Below are 13,741 nucleotides of genomic sequence, written 5' to 3'. Positions count from 1 at the left end.
TGCGAATTAACAAGGTTGCTAAGGTCACTGCAGTGGCAAGTTAGCGTCTTTGGGAAGTTTGATGTCCAAACCCTGTAAAATATAAACCCCACAAACTTATTATTTTTGGCAGAAAGATTTGTCAAAATATACCCTTATCATAGATAACAAGGTCATAGCTTAAGACTTGGGTCAAGATTGGGATAAGATTTATTGTATTTTACAGGACCGAAATCGCTCCTTTTTATGCCCTTCCTAATATTTTTTAATTCAAATTCCTAATGTTGAAAAAAATTCATGTTCATTTGCATAGAAGAAGTCTATTCGCGTGAAGAAGAATGTGATTTTATGGTAAATTTTCACACAATAATACTTCACATACGTGGATCCTCCTGTCCTCCCTCTCTTGAAATCTCATGACTTCGGAATTGTTCCTGTAACTCCTTATATCTTCCAAATAATTGGCCTGTTTTCCGCATTTTTAAAACTTTTATACCCCTTTCCAAAACATGTTCCTGAGTTGACCCCCCCCCCCCCAGTCCAAATCGTGGTTTTTGTCTTGCTATGTATAGGCAACCTAGGGTTGAACCAGGTCTATAGGAAACTAATCAAAAGCCTGCTTTCTGGGGTTTTTGTCGCCTCCATCATCTTGTTGGGGCTTCGGTCCTAAACATGACCGAAGCCCCTGTTGAGGACCTGCTACTGGGAGATACTTACATTATCTCCCAGTAGTATTTCCCCCATGCTTAGATTTCAATGCTACTGACGTCGACACTATAATGTAAGACGGCAAGGGAAAACACATTCCTAACGCAAAAACTAAAGAAAAAAAAAAGAAAAACGGCAAATTTTACAGATGATATAAGAGATCATAGGAAACAACACAAAATTCGAGTGATTTTGGGGCAGCGGCGTACTTTACTATGGGGCAGGGGTGTACTTTGCTATGGGGCAGGGGGGCGAATGTTTCTCCCAGACCTTGGCTCCCCTTCCCCCCGAGACCCTAGTTTGCCCCTCGCCATCGCGAGGGGCAAACAGGACTAGTTAATTTTGTACAGTCCGATACAACAGAACTGTATCAAAATTAACTAGTCCGTTAATTTTGACAGTCCTTGCAAATATAGCCTTATTTCACCTCCCTCCGCTCGTTTTGGTCTACAGCTTGGATTTTTGGCCCTCACACGCTTGTGATCATGACGTTACATTTCCATTTTTTTAGTTTATTTCTTTCTGATTTTTCCTTTGCCACTTCTCTGCCCAGAATACTTGTTTTCGTTTTTTTTTGTGCTTTTCTTGTTTTCGTTTTTAAATCTTCCCAGGTAAAGGTTTTTTTTTCTTTCAGAACTTAAGCTTGATCAGAGGCAGCAAGTACCAAACCTCGAAATCCCTCCCACTCGGTCCTTTCTTTTAACCTTCTTCCACCGCGCAATTCGAAATCCCCATGGCCCAAGGGGCATGCCTCAAAGCAGGCATGTACGTAGGAATTATTATTTCGGAGGTGGGGGGGGGGCAGTAATAAAAAAAAAAATCATTCGATGATATAAATCCGGGCTAATAAGAAGTGATCAGAGATTCTGGAAAATTGTCGGATTTTGAAGGGCCCCTCCCCCAGATACCCCCTGCTTGAAAAATTCAACTCATAAGTTTTTACACATAAGTTGAATTGATTTTGGATGGTAAAAAATACCCCTTTTTTATCATTTACCTAAGATTTAACTTGTATTTTCAGAAATAACAATTTAGTTTTTTTCTTTCTTTCTTTCGTTTTTTTTACTCATCGGTTTTTCGTCTTTTTTGGTAACTTTCTCAAGATACCGGTAGGTATCTACCGGTTACCCTATTTCCGGGTATACGCATAGTGTATCTAACTTCTATATGGTGCAATAACTAGTCCGTAATGTCTGGAACCTGTTACTTCTTTTTTGTCAGAAAATAGTCTAGCTACTAACACTTCTAAATGACAGTGAAACTACGCTCTTGTTTTACTCATGTATGAAACTAATCAGCCAGTACTAAGTACAGTTGAATCAAACAGTTCGTGGTAACGAACTGTAAGTAATGAGCGACCCAGCTCAATAGTAACCGAAACTCTAAAAAACGGAATTTTGATACCAATAGATTTATCAAAAGAATCAGTTTGTTATGCTGATTTCAAATATACAAGTTTAGTCTTACCCATCAAAGGTTACGAGCCTGACAAAATTTGCCTTATTTTTGGAAAAAGGAGAAAAAATCCCTTAAAAGCAGTAGAATCTTAATGAAAATCACACTATAAAGTTCAGCGTATCAGATAACCCTATTGTAGAGGTTTCATGCTTATATCTGCAAAAATGTGGATTTTTTTTGCCAGGAGAAAGATCACAGATGGGTGTCTATTTGTTTTTTTCACCTAAGGTTGATCGTATCGACCCAGTGGTCCTAAAAAATCGTGAGTGGGCTCATTCGAACAGAAATTAAAAGTTCTAGTGCTGTTTTTGAAGTGACCATAAAGATTGGACGGCAACTAGAAAACTAGACTCCTTCTCAGCACTTCGCTCTTTACGCTAAAGTTCGAATTTTGTCCCAGTTCTTTAAGAACGACTCCTTAAACACAAGGGTCGTTTAATTTGAACAATAAGAAGCTTTTTTCATAAGTACTAAAAAACTTCAGCGTAAAGAGCAAGGTGTTGAGGAGGAGGCAGCCCCCTTCATAAACGTTAGAAGTTCTGTTCGTTTTAAGTTTTAATGTTGCTCCTTACTCTCAGTTGAAGATTTTTTTTTATATTTAATTCCCACTTAAGCGGCTATCAATTGTGGAAGGTTTTGCTGAAAAATTTATGTTGCATTTATATTTTTGTAAAATAATAATAAACATAATAATAATAATAATAATTTCAAAAATTTGGATGAAAGTTCAGATGAAATAATACTTTGTATTGAACCCACACAATTTTTAAATTCTCTAACATATTTTTTGTTTCGTGAACTGATGAAGGAGTAGTATATTGTTCATTTAAGCTTTTTCACATTTTAGTTGTATTTTCAACATTCATGTTCTATCCCAATCGTCTGCCGCACGGCCCAGTGCCGAAACTAAGTTTCCATTATCCATAACACTTGAAATAATAATCAAAAACCTAAAAACTTTTCATTTATTCACAAATAATTACTTTTAGAAGTATTAGAAATCCATAAAGGACAGTTTGCATTAGGAGTAGAAATTGCATAATTTAAACCTGACTATTATTTAACAATCAGATCAAGGTACCAAATGCTTTAAATACCTACCTCCTCTAGGCTTGGAAGAGGACAGGGGTGCCGACTCTTGGAAAATAGGAGGGAGGGAATGAGTTGCTCAGAATCTAGAAGGCACCATTTTTTTCACTGAAAATAACAAAAATTGGCATTTTTCAAAGACAAATCCCCAAAAGAATTATTATTAAAACCAAGAGGGAGAGGAATCTAGGAGGGGAATCAATGCCCCCGTTCATCATTTAGCTCCCCTGAGAGATTTTTCGAGCAGAAATAGACATATTTCATCTTTAGATATTTGGTTCTTCTCCGAAATGTTTCAGTTTCAGATTTTCCTCATTTTATACTGTCATTTTCACTCATTTTTACAGTCGGTTATTACCTATTATTCATTCAATTATTAATATGTGTGAACGCAAGGGGGACTAGGGACCTCCCCGTTCCGGATAGGTTTGAAAGACCTCTAGGAAAACTTCAAATAATCGAACCTTAGAATGTATTTTTGGTCTTTTAGTCCCTCCTACCTTAGAACAAACCTTCTGAACACCCCCCCCCCCCAAGAGGTATGTCCACCTGTGTTTCGAACTATTCTGCCTGGCTCATTTATCGCTCCGAACTTCTTTTTGCTGGAAGAAAGTCAAAGTTTATTATACCAAAGTTGTCTTTCTAGAAGTTTTATAAATCTTTTTTTTTTTCAATTTACTAGTAAAATACCCGTTGATAGTCATGCATGAAGGGTCTAATCGTTATTATCGGCTACTGGATGGGACCAAAGTGAGCGTGAGTGGGGCCAATGAACTTTTTCTTAATCATGTGCTCCCGTTGATGTTGATTGCCCACACTTACAGCTTAATTGTATTTTGATGATTCTGAGCAGCATAATGAACCAAGTCCATAATTAGAGGTATCAGTGTCTGGCACGTACATACGATTTTTCTTTTTTTGAAGGGCAATAACAAAAAAAAATATTTTTGATAGTTTGAAGTAGAAGTTCCAAGAATTTTGAAAAATCTAGTATTTCGAGAGTGCCTGAGTCTAGATGCCCCCTGGATATATGTGTGGTCATCAAATGTGCCCCCCCCCAGATTTAAGAAACTTGAACTAAGGCCCCTATAATTAAATACATGTTTTTGTGAAAATTTAGGTTGCTACGGAATCAGAATCGTAGGCCTATATGGCAAAAATAGGGGACTTAGATCACTGACTGGATTATCTAATTAATTAACCTCTAAGTAATTCTTGAACTGATGGAATATCCCCTCCAGTATAAAGCGTCTTTTTCGTATCCTTCTTCTTCCCCTTATACTGGTGCCATTTGGAGGTGAGGTCCATTCTAGCGAGAAGGGCCCAGGAAGGACTGAGTCATGTAACTGCCAGAGAAGACTACGAATTGAAGTGGTTGAGTGCGATACAATAGTTAGGGCAAAATCTTCCAAGGTTAGCTTCTCAATTTGATCCCTTTCTTGCTGATATAACCTGAAAAAAAGTGAAATTTCTTACTGGGAAGGTCGTTTTTCTCAATTTAACTGTAGGCGTTTTTTAGTTTGACTAATGAATGATTATAGTTGCCAAATTATCTAAATCTGTAGGTGTGGAGACCTGGTGTTTCAGCAAGTCATTATCAACATGATTTGGGGTGCTGTTATGGGGTTTCAAAATAGAAATTTCAGCTCTCTTCCAATTAAAAACACGCTTACTTTTTCATGACAACAAATAGGGCTACCCCAGACTCGTAGGCAGGGTGGGCACGTACGAGCCCTTATCTCCTGAAATCGCAGAATTGTTTAGGGCTTTTCCTTATATGTTATTCTTTATTATTCATTTAATTTACCTGTTTTTGTCTTTTTTCAAATTCATGCATCTTCGAAATTCCAACCCTGTCATCTATAACATATTTTTGGGGACTTCCGTGACCCAGGGTCTTACCAAGGATGTTGTTCGGGGGGAGGGGTAAATTTGTCAACTCACCAAATCCAGTTGGATTATATGGAAGTTGCAGAAAAAAAGGGGAAAGAACTATCAGATCCTTTTTCGTGGTATTTCCGAATCGATTAAAAAAATGCACCTGTTATAACCCTAGAACGCCGTAAATCCAACACAAGGATGAGTTATGGAAATTGTATTCTAATATTCCAACTGGCTGTGGAGGCTTAGCACAATAGTTTATTTAAAATAGATCAAAGAAGTATTTTCAGAACGAAGAAACATTATTTAATATTTACAGTTTCTTTTTTACTATGAAAAAGGTTTGAAGAGAAAGAGGATTTTTTTTCAATGAAGGGATTATTGCTTGAGAGTCAAGGGGTTGCAGTCGTCTTTTATAAGGGGTTCTGTTCCCTTCCCTTGGTGTTTCTTATAACTCATGTTCATTTTATATTAGTTTGTAAATGAATCAGTTTCCAACTTCAGAAGTTGTGATATCCAACTTCAGGATATCACACCAACTTTGGCCATTTTTGATAAAAGAAGGTACCACAAAAAACAATATACCCTGAAAAAAAAGTTGAGTAAAAATTGCATGGTTATTTGTATACCTTACCTTAGACCTTAGATCCACCTGTGCCTCCAGAGGCACCTAGGGCATCAAAAAGGAGCCGCCAGTCTTCCCGCCGGTTTGCTGCTGCAAGTGTGTCCTCCCACTGAGGTTGGATTAATGTGTGCAGGTTACGGAGATCTGTCTGGTACGTTCGACGCAGGGTGTTTCTGGGTCTGCCCCTGCGGCGTGGACCCGATGGCGGCCAATGGAGCGCTGCATTTGGTAGTCGGAGATTGTCCATACGTAGTACATGGCCAAGGTATCTCCATTGGCAGACTTTTATGATATATGTCACAAGAGGCTGGCCAGTCTTGTCACAAATGGATTGGTTTGTTATTCTCTGCTGCCAACGGATGTTGAGAATTCTTCTGAGACATGTGTTTTCAAAAGCAAGTATTCTTCGCTCTTGTTCCTGGTTCAGGTGTCAGTTTTCGGCAGCGTAAAGCAGCACTGGCATAACATTGCTATTGAAGAGTCGTAGCTTTAGCTGTATAGAGAAGCTTTGGGACCGCCATACTTTCCGTAATCTATTGAAGGCCCCATTGGCTTGGCCGATTCTTGTGAGCACTTCTTTTGTGGTCGATCTGGTACTTTCTATTATGCTTCCCAAGTATTTGAAATGGACAACTTGCTCTATGTGTTGGTCTTCGCAAGTGATGCTCAGGGGTGAATCTGTGGTAGCCATGCATTTTGTTTTCTCATTATTCATTTTTAGGCCGACATGGCCGCCTCTCTCCCTCACTTTGTCGAGGAGTTCTTGGAGTCTTTGCTTGCATGATTCTAGGACGGCGATGTCGTCAGCGAAGTCTACATCACTCAGACGTGTTTCTGGATTCAGCTGGATTCCGTCTGTGCTTGTACTTCGCAGTATGTAATCAATAACAATTACGAAAAGTAGCGGTGACAAGACGCAACCTTGCTTAACTCCTGACATAATGCGGAAGAAACGGGTTTGGCCATCTGGTGTCTTTACACAGCACTCGCTATCTTCATAAAACGCAACAATCAATGAAACTATCTTTTCAGGGATTCCGTAATGCAGTAGGATCTTCCACAGACTTTGGCGGTCTACTGAGTCAAATGCCTTCTCAAAATCGATGAATATCATATAGATTTTGGAGCGCCATTCTCTGCTTTCTTCCGTCAGTAGCCTTAGGGTGAATATCAAGTCTGCACATGAACGGTTCGGTCTGAATTCATGTTTCTCGTCGCGAAGGTGTCTGTCGAGCTGCGGGCTGATTCTCTGCAGTAAAATGTGCGTCAGCAATTTGCTAGTTATGGAAAGCATGCAGATTCCTCGCCAGTTGCCTGGGAAGGACGTATCGCCTTTCTTAAAGATCCTCACAAGCGTGTTGCGTTTCCAATCCGAAGGTACTTTGGCAGTTGTACAGGTTACTGGGGACATCACTGTCTAAAACAGTAGGAATATCATAGCCGTTACGTTGATCATGTTTATGGCGATCCGGTCGTCAAAAGGCACCTATTCTTTTTTACTCGTAGTCTCTGCAGCTATACATTCAGGGAACAGAGGCAGCTACGGGATGCTATCTAGTGAAAACAACGTTGTTGCTGGGATCTCTGGGGGATACTCTGGTGGAGGTCTATTCAACAGTTTCTCGAAGGGACTGGCCCAAACTTCGTTTACGTCAGACTGCTGTGTTATTAGGATGCCCGAGGGGTCTGTTACTGGTCCATGTTGAATAGAGGATTTCTTTCCGATAATCTCATTAATGATTTTATAGACGGCTCTTGATTCACCTCTCTCCGCCGCCTATTCTGCCTGCACTTCCTTCCGCCACTGCAGGTTTCTCTGGTATTTTCTTTGACACTCTTCTTTACCGCTTTTTCCGTGGCTCGGTATTCATCGTTTCTGAGGATCTGTCGGTCAGGTGTTTTCATTTGGATGAGGGATGCTTTTACTTTTTTTCTTGTCCCTATGAGTTCCCATGTTTTGTCAGATACCCACTGGTCTTTTGCACTCTTGCGGTACCCAATGGTGGTCTTCGCGGCATTGTGAAAGCACAACTTTATGCTTTTCCAGTGTTGATTGCTATCAGCATCATCTAGTAAAGACAAGGCTTCAAATCTATTCCGCATCTCTAGTTTAAAGGCTTGTTTGAATTCTCTCAACCTCAGTTTCTCCGAGTCAAATACTGGGTTTAAGGGAGCCTTATTTGCTTTTCTATTTCTTTTCAATTTGAGGCGGATTTTTGCTGCCATCAGATTATGATCTGAGCCAACATCAGCTCCTCTATATCCCCTTATATCAAGTAGGCTTGATCTCCACTTCCTGCTCCAAAGAAAATGGTCAATCTGATTTCGGGTATGGCCATCGGGAGATATCCAAGAATATTTGTGTACATCCTGATGAGAAAATAGGGTACCTCCGATTAGTAGGTCGTTAAGGAGCGCGAAGTCGATAAGTAGTTCTCCGTTTTCGTTTCGCTGACCCAGGTCATGCTCTCCGAGAACCTCAGGGGAAAACGATCGGTCGTTCCCTACTTTCGCGTTAAAGTCTCCTAGAAAACATGCCATGTCATGCCGTGGTATGTCGTTTGCCACGGAGTTGAGAGCTCTTTAAAATTCGTCTTTTGATTCGTCGGTGGCGTCATTGGTGGATACATAACATAATACTACTGACAGTTTCGCATGCGCACCGATGAAGCAGGCTTTCAGGATTCTAGGTGAGACCGGTGTCCACTGTAGTAGAGCTTGGGAAGTCTGTTTTGTCATCAATAGGGCTACTCCGAATTCACGCTTTTGCTGCTATCCTCTGTGTGTAATGGTCACATCTCCATCCAGTTTATTTGATTCAGACCCTAGCCATCGAACTTCTGACAGAGCTAGAAGGTCAAGATGGTAATCTTCCAGTGCTCTCAGCGCTTGTTCAGTCTTGGAGGCTTGAGACATTGTGTGGACGTTCCAGAAACTAAATCGGAGGTGTTGTTTTGCATTCATAAATTTTGTCCTTGGGTATGCCGGGGTCGTCATCAAAAGGTGGTTCGAAAATCCGAGGCTCAGACTGGATGTTTCAGTTGCTGTTAGGATTTCCCCCGAGGGCAGGCCCTTGAGGTCCCGGGTGTGGGTCGCAAGCCCACAGCCCAACCCTCCCTCTTTATCCTGGCTTGGGACAGGCTGCATACGCAGGCGAACCATAAAGCAAAATGAACCTGTTAAGTTTCATCAAACTCAACTCCATCCAACCCAACCTAACATGTTGCAGAGGCTGAATTGAATAGGGATTTGAGTTAAATGGGGTTGAATTGCGAAGAGTTGACGTTATTGAGTTGAATGACGGGGTTAAGTTGAACGAGGGTTCATATAAATGGGTTTCGACAATTTATTCATGTCAAAAGCCTTCTAAAGGGTCAAAGCTTTGATGCTGATGAAGCAATACGTTTTTATTATTTCCTGTAAAGTTGTATTCTTGGAATTTTAGACGTTCTTTAATTATAGCGCAGGGGGGGGGGGGATAAATGTACAAAAAGATACAAACTTAAATATCAGTGGAAATAACATACGGCTAAATTGCTTATTTTCGGTACATTTATGTTTTCGAAAATAGAAAGGAAGTCTAATTGCTGTAATAATGGCAACAAATTCTGGTACTGTTCTATTAACCGGACTCTTTTGAATACGGCAATACACAGCAGTCACGAAATAGATCGAGACGGGTGATGAAAACAGGTTTACACTGCCTTCTGGGATATAAACAAAGGCAAGAACTGTATTTAAATTGTTGTTTTTTGGCGTTTAGGGAGGAAAGGTACCTAGGTTAGATTACGTATTTAATATATGTTTGCTTTGCCCCCACCCCCCTCTATGTGACAATATATAGCCCAAATTTGTTTCTAAACTATTATATATTCATCCTATTTTATCTTAGTTCATTAGCATTAATCAAAGTAGCACTATATAAAAGAGCCCGAAAAAATAGAACAGTACCCAAATTCTTGTAGTTGAAATTTCCCATTTGTTTATATATTTACTCATGCTCCAGAACAAGCGATTCTCTGCAAGTACGTGCCCATTTTTGAATCTCCTGTTGCAGATTTACTATTCCAGCAAGACTAAAATCGGAAATTGATCCAGCGGTCGCCAACTTTCCGCCATCCGGTATACCTCCCGGAGCACCACGTGTGCCACACAGTTAGGCCATGATTAGCACAGTTCCGCTATACCTGGCACGGTCCTCGTATCGCTTGGCACAGCTCCACCACGCTTGACCCGCGCCACCTGGTCTAAGCATTTTCTGGAACTCGGAAACCCCTCGAATTCCGTCTTCTTCCTTTTAAGTTCTAAGGCTGTTTTGTCGTACTAAGGTATTTTTAATTTGAGCAATTGTCTGTTAAACAGAACGGACTCGAGTAAAGTTAGGTTAATCCTAATGAAAGATGTCAAAACATGATGATAATATAACACTTTATAGACAAAATTATGGAAACTACGACAAAAAATTGTGAAAAGCAGGCCACACAGAACGCATTATATTAAATACCTAATCTAACCCGTAACCACCTCTATATAGTAAATTATTTGAAAAAAAAAACTTGTCACAAGTTCGAACCTTAAAACGTACAGGGATTAGGAGGTACGGTTGGGGGGCTGCCGCCCCCAAACCCCCCACTTTCCCAGCCTTTAAATAAAAAAAAAAGTTTTTTAAACTGAAAGTAAGGAGTGACATTAAAACTTAAAACGAACAGAAATTATTCCGTATATGAAAGGGGCTGTGCCCTCCTCAACGCCCCGCTCTTTGCGCTAAAGTTTGGCTCTGTCTCACAACTTTATTATCTAAATCAATGAAAAACTTTAGCGTAAAGAGCGAGGCGTTGAGGAGGGCACAGCCCCTTTCATATACGGCATAATTTCTGTTCGTTTTAAGTTTTAATGTGGCTCCTTACTTTCAGTTTAAAAAAGGTTTTTTTTTATTTAAAGGCTGCGAAAGCGGGGGTTTGGGGGCGGCAGCCCCAACTGTACCTCCTAATCCCTGTACGTTTTAAGGTTCGAACTTGTGACTCAGCCTCTTTAACTCTTTAGAAAACGTAGTTTTTTTTTCAATTAATTTCTGCACATTTTTGTACAGTTTGTTACTTATTATTGCTTGACTAACTGTTAGCTGATCGTGTCAGGAGTTAAAGTTGGGGGGCTGCCGCCCTCCAAACCCCCCGCTCTTGAAGATTCTTGTGTTAAGGCTTTTAATTCCTGAATACTCAAATCAAATAGTTTCTTTTTTAGACTTTAAATTCAATATACAAAAATTTCCTCTGTCGGGGAATCGAACACGGGTCTTCAGCCTGACAGTCAGGAGTAGCGACCACTGTACCACAGAGACAATTGTTAAATTATTTTTAGTCTATAGAATCTATTTTTGGCGTAAGCAAATCCCCACAAAACTTGATATTTGGTTTTTGGAAAACAGGGAAGGAGTGATCGCATTGAGCTGAAATTTCGAGGATAAGCTACCAGGTCCCAGGAAAGCTTATCCTTGAAATTTCAGCCCGATCGGACAACGTTAAAGGGGGGCTGTGGTGGGAAAATTTAACATGGGCTCTTATAGGAAAACGAGGTTTTTCGTAATTGTAAATTCGGGGGATAATTTTTTCGGTCTGAAAATATCAAAAGGCCCTAACAGGTCAAATTCCGCTTCGAATGAGTCCTCATTCACCTGGATCCGTTGCTAACTGTGGCCTGTATGCGTGGCTAATAAAAAAAAAAGAGAAATGAACATTAAGTGGCTATATCTGGGTTTTTGGAAAACAGGGAAGGAGTGATCGGATTCAGCTGAAATTTCGAGGATAAGCTCCCGGGCCCTAGGAAAGCTTAACCTCTAAGTTTCAGCCTAATCAGACAACGTTAAAGGGGGGCTGTGGTGGGAGGGTCGAAACTTCCGGCCCAGTTTACCCCGTGAAGATAAAGTCAGAAGAGGATAAAAATTTGCACGTTTCTTAGTTTGAGCTTGGGCTACAAAATGCGATCACCGTCGTCTCTCTGCGACCTCTAGGACCAGAAATCGCTTAACATTGTGGTGGGTCGCCTCTTTAAAGAGGCACAAGTGTGTCTCCTTGATATGTAATAAAAAAGTAAACCTACATCCTAGTCTAGATAATTTCGGAGACCACACTGCCTTTCCATGACGATAAAATAAAATTTCAAAATAAGGATAAAATCCTTTTAATAGACAGTGTATAGCAAATCATATTGAGTTTCTCACTTATTTTGAGTTTCCCACTCAAAATAAGCAAATCATAACCGATCCAGGAATGGGAACTGGTTTCTGTTAGGTGTTACACAACATAATTCTTGAGTGTGTCCCGTTTAACAGAAAGGTACCTTAATTTGTCTCAGTGGGAGGCAGTGGCGGATCCAGGGGGCGCGGGGGGAGCCCCCCTCTAGCGTAGTCCAAAGTAGTGTAATTTACTTAATTAACTCAAGTTTGCGTTAATTAAACTTGCTCATAACGCAAGTTTTTCGGATCAACCTATTTTGCCCCACCCCCCCCCAAAAAAAAAAATCCTGAATCCGTCCCTGGTGGGACTACTGACCCTCTGCTAAAAGGGAAATTTAGCTAATGCAGTTCTAAAAGAGCTTGAGAAAAGTTTTAAATCCGCCAATGAGTCTATCCTGTCCCGAATAAAACCATCACCGATTTGTTGTCTTTCGTTGAGACTTGAAGACGGTACGCGGTCTAAACATAAACGCGGTAATATAAAACGCTGTAAGACCGGTCTTACCGATCTTACCGCGTACCGGTAAGACCGGTACGCGGCTTTACCGAAAACATGGTAAACATAAACCTTAACTTAGAATGCCTTAAGAGAAGGGAAAGTTATTTTTTGGGTAACCATACATAACTTCCGCCAATGACCCTTACCGGGGATAAAACCGTCCTAACTTGGCTAATTTAAAAGACTTTTAAAGAAAAGGAAATTTCTTTTTAGGATAGCCATTCTAGCATCGTTTAATTTTTTTGAAGACTTTTTATCAATTACTAATGACCGAATTCTCTATGTGATAACGAACTAAATGCAACTATGCCACAAAGTTTTGTTTTAAAAAAATATTAAATGCATGAGTCTTGCCCTTGGTTTTGAAAGGTACGTCACTTACGCAGTTATTCAAATTGTAGTTCCCAGTGATTATGTTGCATGTTGATGCAACACTTTTTGTGTTCAAGTGCAGCAATCTCAAGTTCCATATTTTCAATGTTTTTAAGTATTTTTGGATAAGAAGAGTAAATTTGTCAGCCTAATAGCAATAAAAATACCCTATACCAGGCAGTGCATCCCTAAGGGAATTTCGAAAAAAAATTCAAAAAATTCAAAAATTCTAAACTTTTCCGAATTTCTGGGTACTTCTTATTCAAATCATTAAATAATATTAGTTCTTTTGTTATTCTCCAATTCCTGAAAAATTTTTCCGTAGCCTACGTGGCTGATTTCAGCATAGTATAATTTTGATGGCGGCAGGGGCGGATCCAGGGGGACCCTGTCCCCCTCCAAAGATTTTCTGTCACCCTTATTCCATTTTTTCTTTCTGTTTTTTACTTCTTTTCTTTAATAAATTTGTCAATTTGGTTGTCAATTGTTGGAGCCCTTGTCATATCCCCCCCCCCCCAAGATATTGCTGTTGATCCGTATTTGAATGGTGGCTCCAAAATCCATGACAGATGACGGAACACTTTGTGTAAGAACAAATAAAACTAGGCTTTCATAAAAAAAAAACGCTTTGAATCCGCTACTGGGAACAGAATTATAACGCAAATAACATGTTAATGATACATAAGAGTTGTTAAGTGTAAAAAGCTCTGTCCTGAACTTCGGATCTTGGAAAAATTAAATAAAAAAAACAAGTTTTTTAAACTGAAAGTAAGGAGCGACATTAAAACTTAAAACGAACAGAAATTATTCCGTATATGAAAGGGACTGTCCTCTCCTCAACGCCTCGCTCTTTACGCTAAAGTTTTTTATTGTTTTAAAAAATAAAGTTGTAAGACAG

The 13,741-nt window shown here is 39.9% G+C and overlaps 3 protein-coding genes across 3 annotated transcripts in view; 1 reads left to right on the top strand and 2 right to left on the bottom strand.

The window, feature by feature from the left end:
* LOC148955943 (E3 ubiquitin-protein ligase ubr3-like) overlaps positions 1-13,741 on the bottom strand; it is a 230,048-nt gene that overhangs the window by 39,365 nt on the left and 176,942 nt on the right. The window lies entirely within an intron of this gene.
* Positions 1-13,741, top strand: part of LOC148955948 (E3 ubiquitin-protein ligase UBR3-like) — a 263,283-nt gene that overhangs the window by 215,236 nt on the left and 34,306 nt on the right. The gene's annotated exons all lie outside the window — the stretch shown is intronic.
* LOC148955949 (uncharacterized) overlaps positions 4,428-13,741 on the bottom strand; it is a 10,594-nt gene continuing 1,280 nt past the window's right edge. Inside the window, exon 2 of the mRNA XM_089085675.1 lies at positions 4,428-4,686. Coding sequence (XP_088941801.1) covers positions 4,428-4,686 — 259 coding nt within the window. The remainder of the gene's footprint in view (positions 4,687-13,741) is intronic.

Source organism: Artemia sp. Qi Xiang Cuo, chromosome 1, assembly GCF_049724085.1.
Source record: "Artemia sp. Qi Xiang Cuo chromosome 1, ASM4972408v1, whole genome shotgun sequence".
In the NCBI taxonomy this organism is placed as follows: Eukaryota; Metazoa; Arthropoda; class Branchiopoda; order Anostraca; family Artemiidae; genus Artemia; species Artemia sp. Qi Xiang Cuo.
Note: the sequence above shows the minus strand (reverse complement) of the source record. Positions and strands in the feature narration are given on the sequence as shown.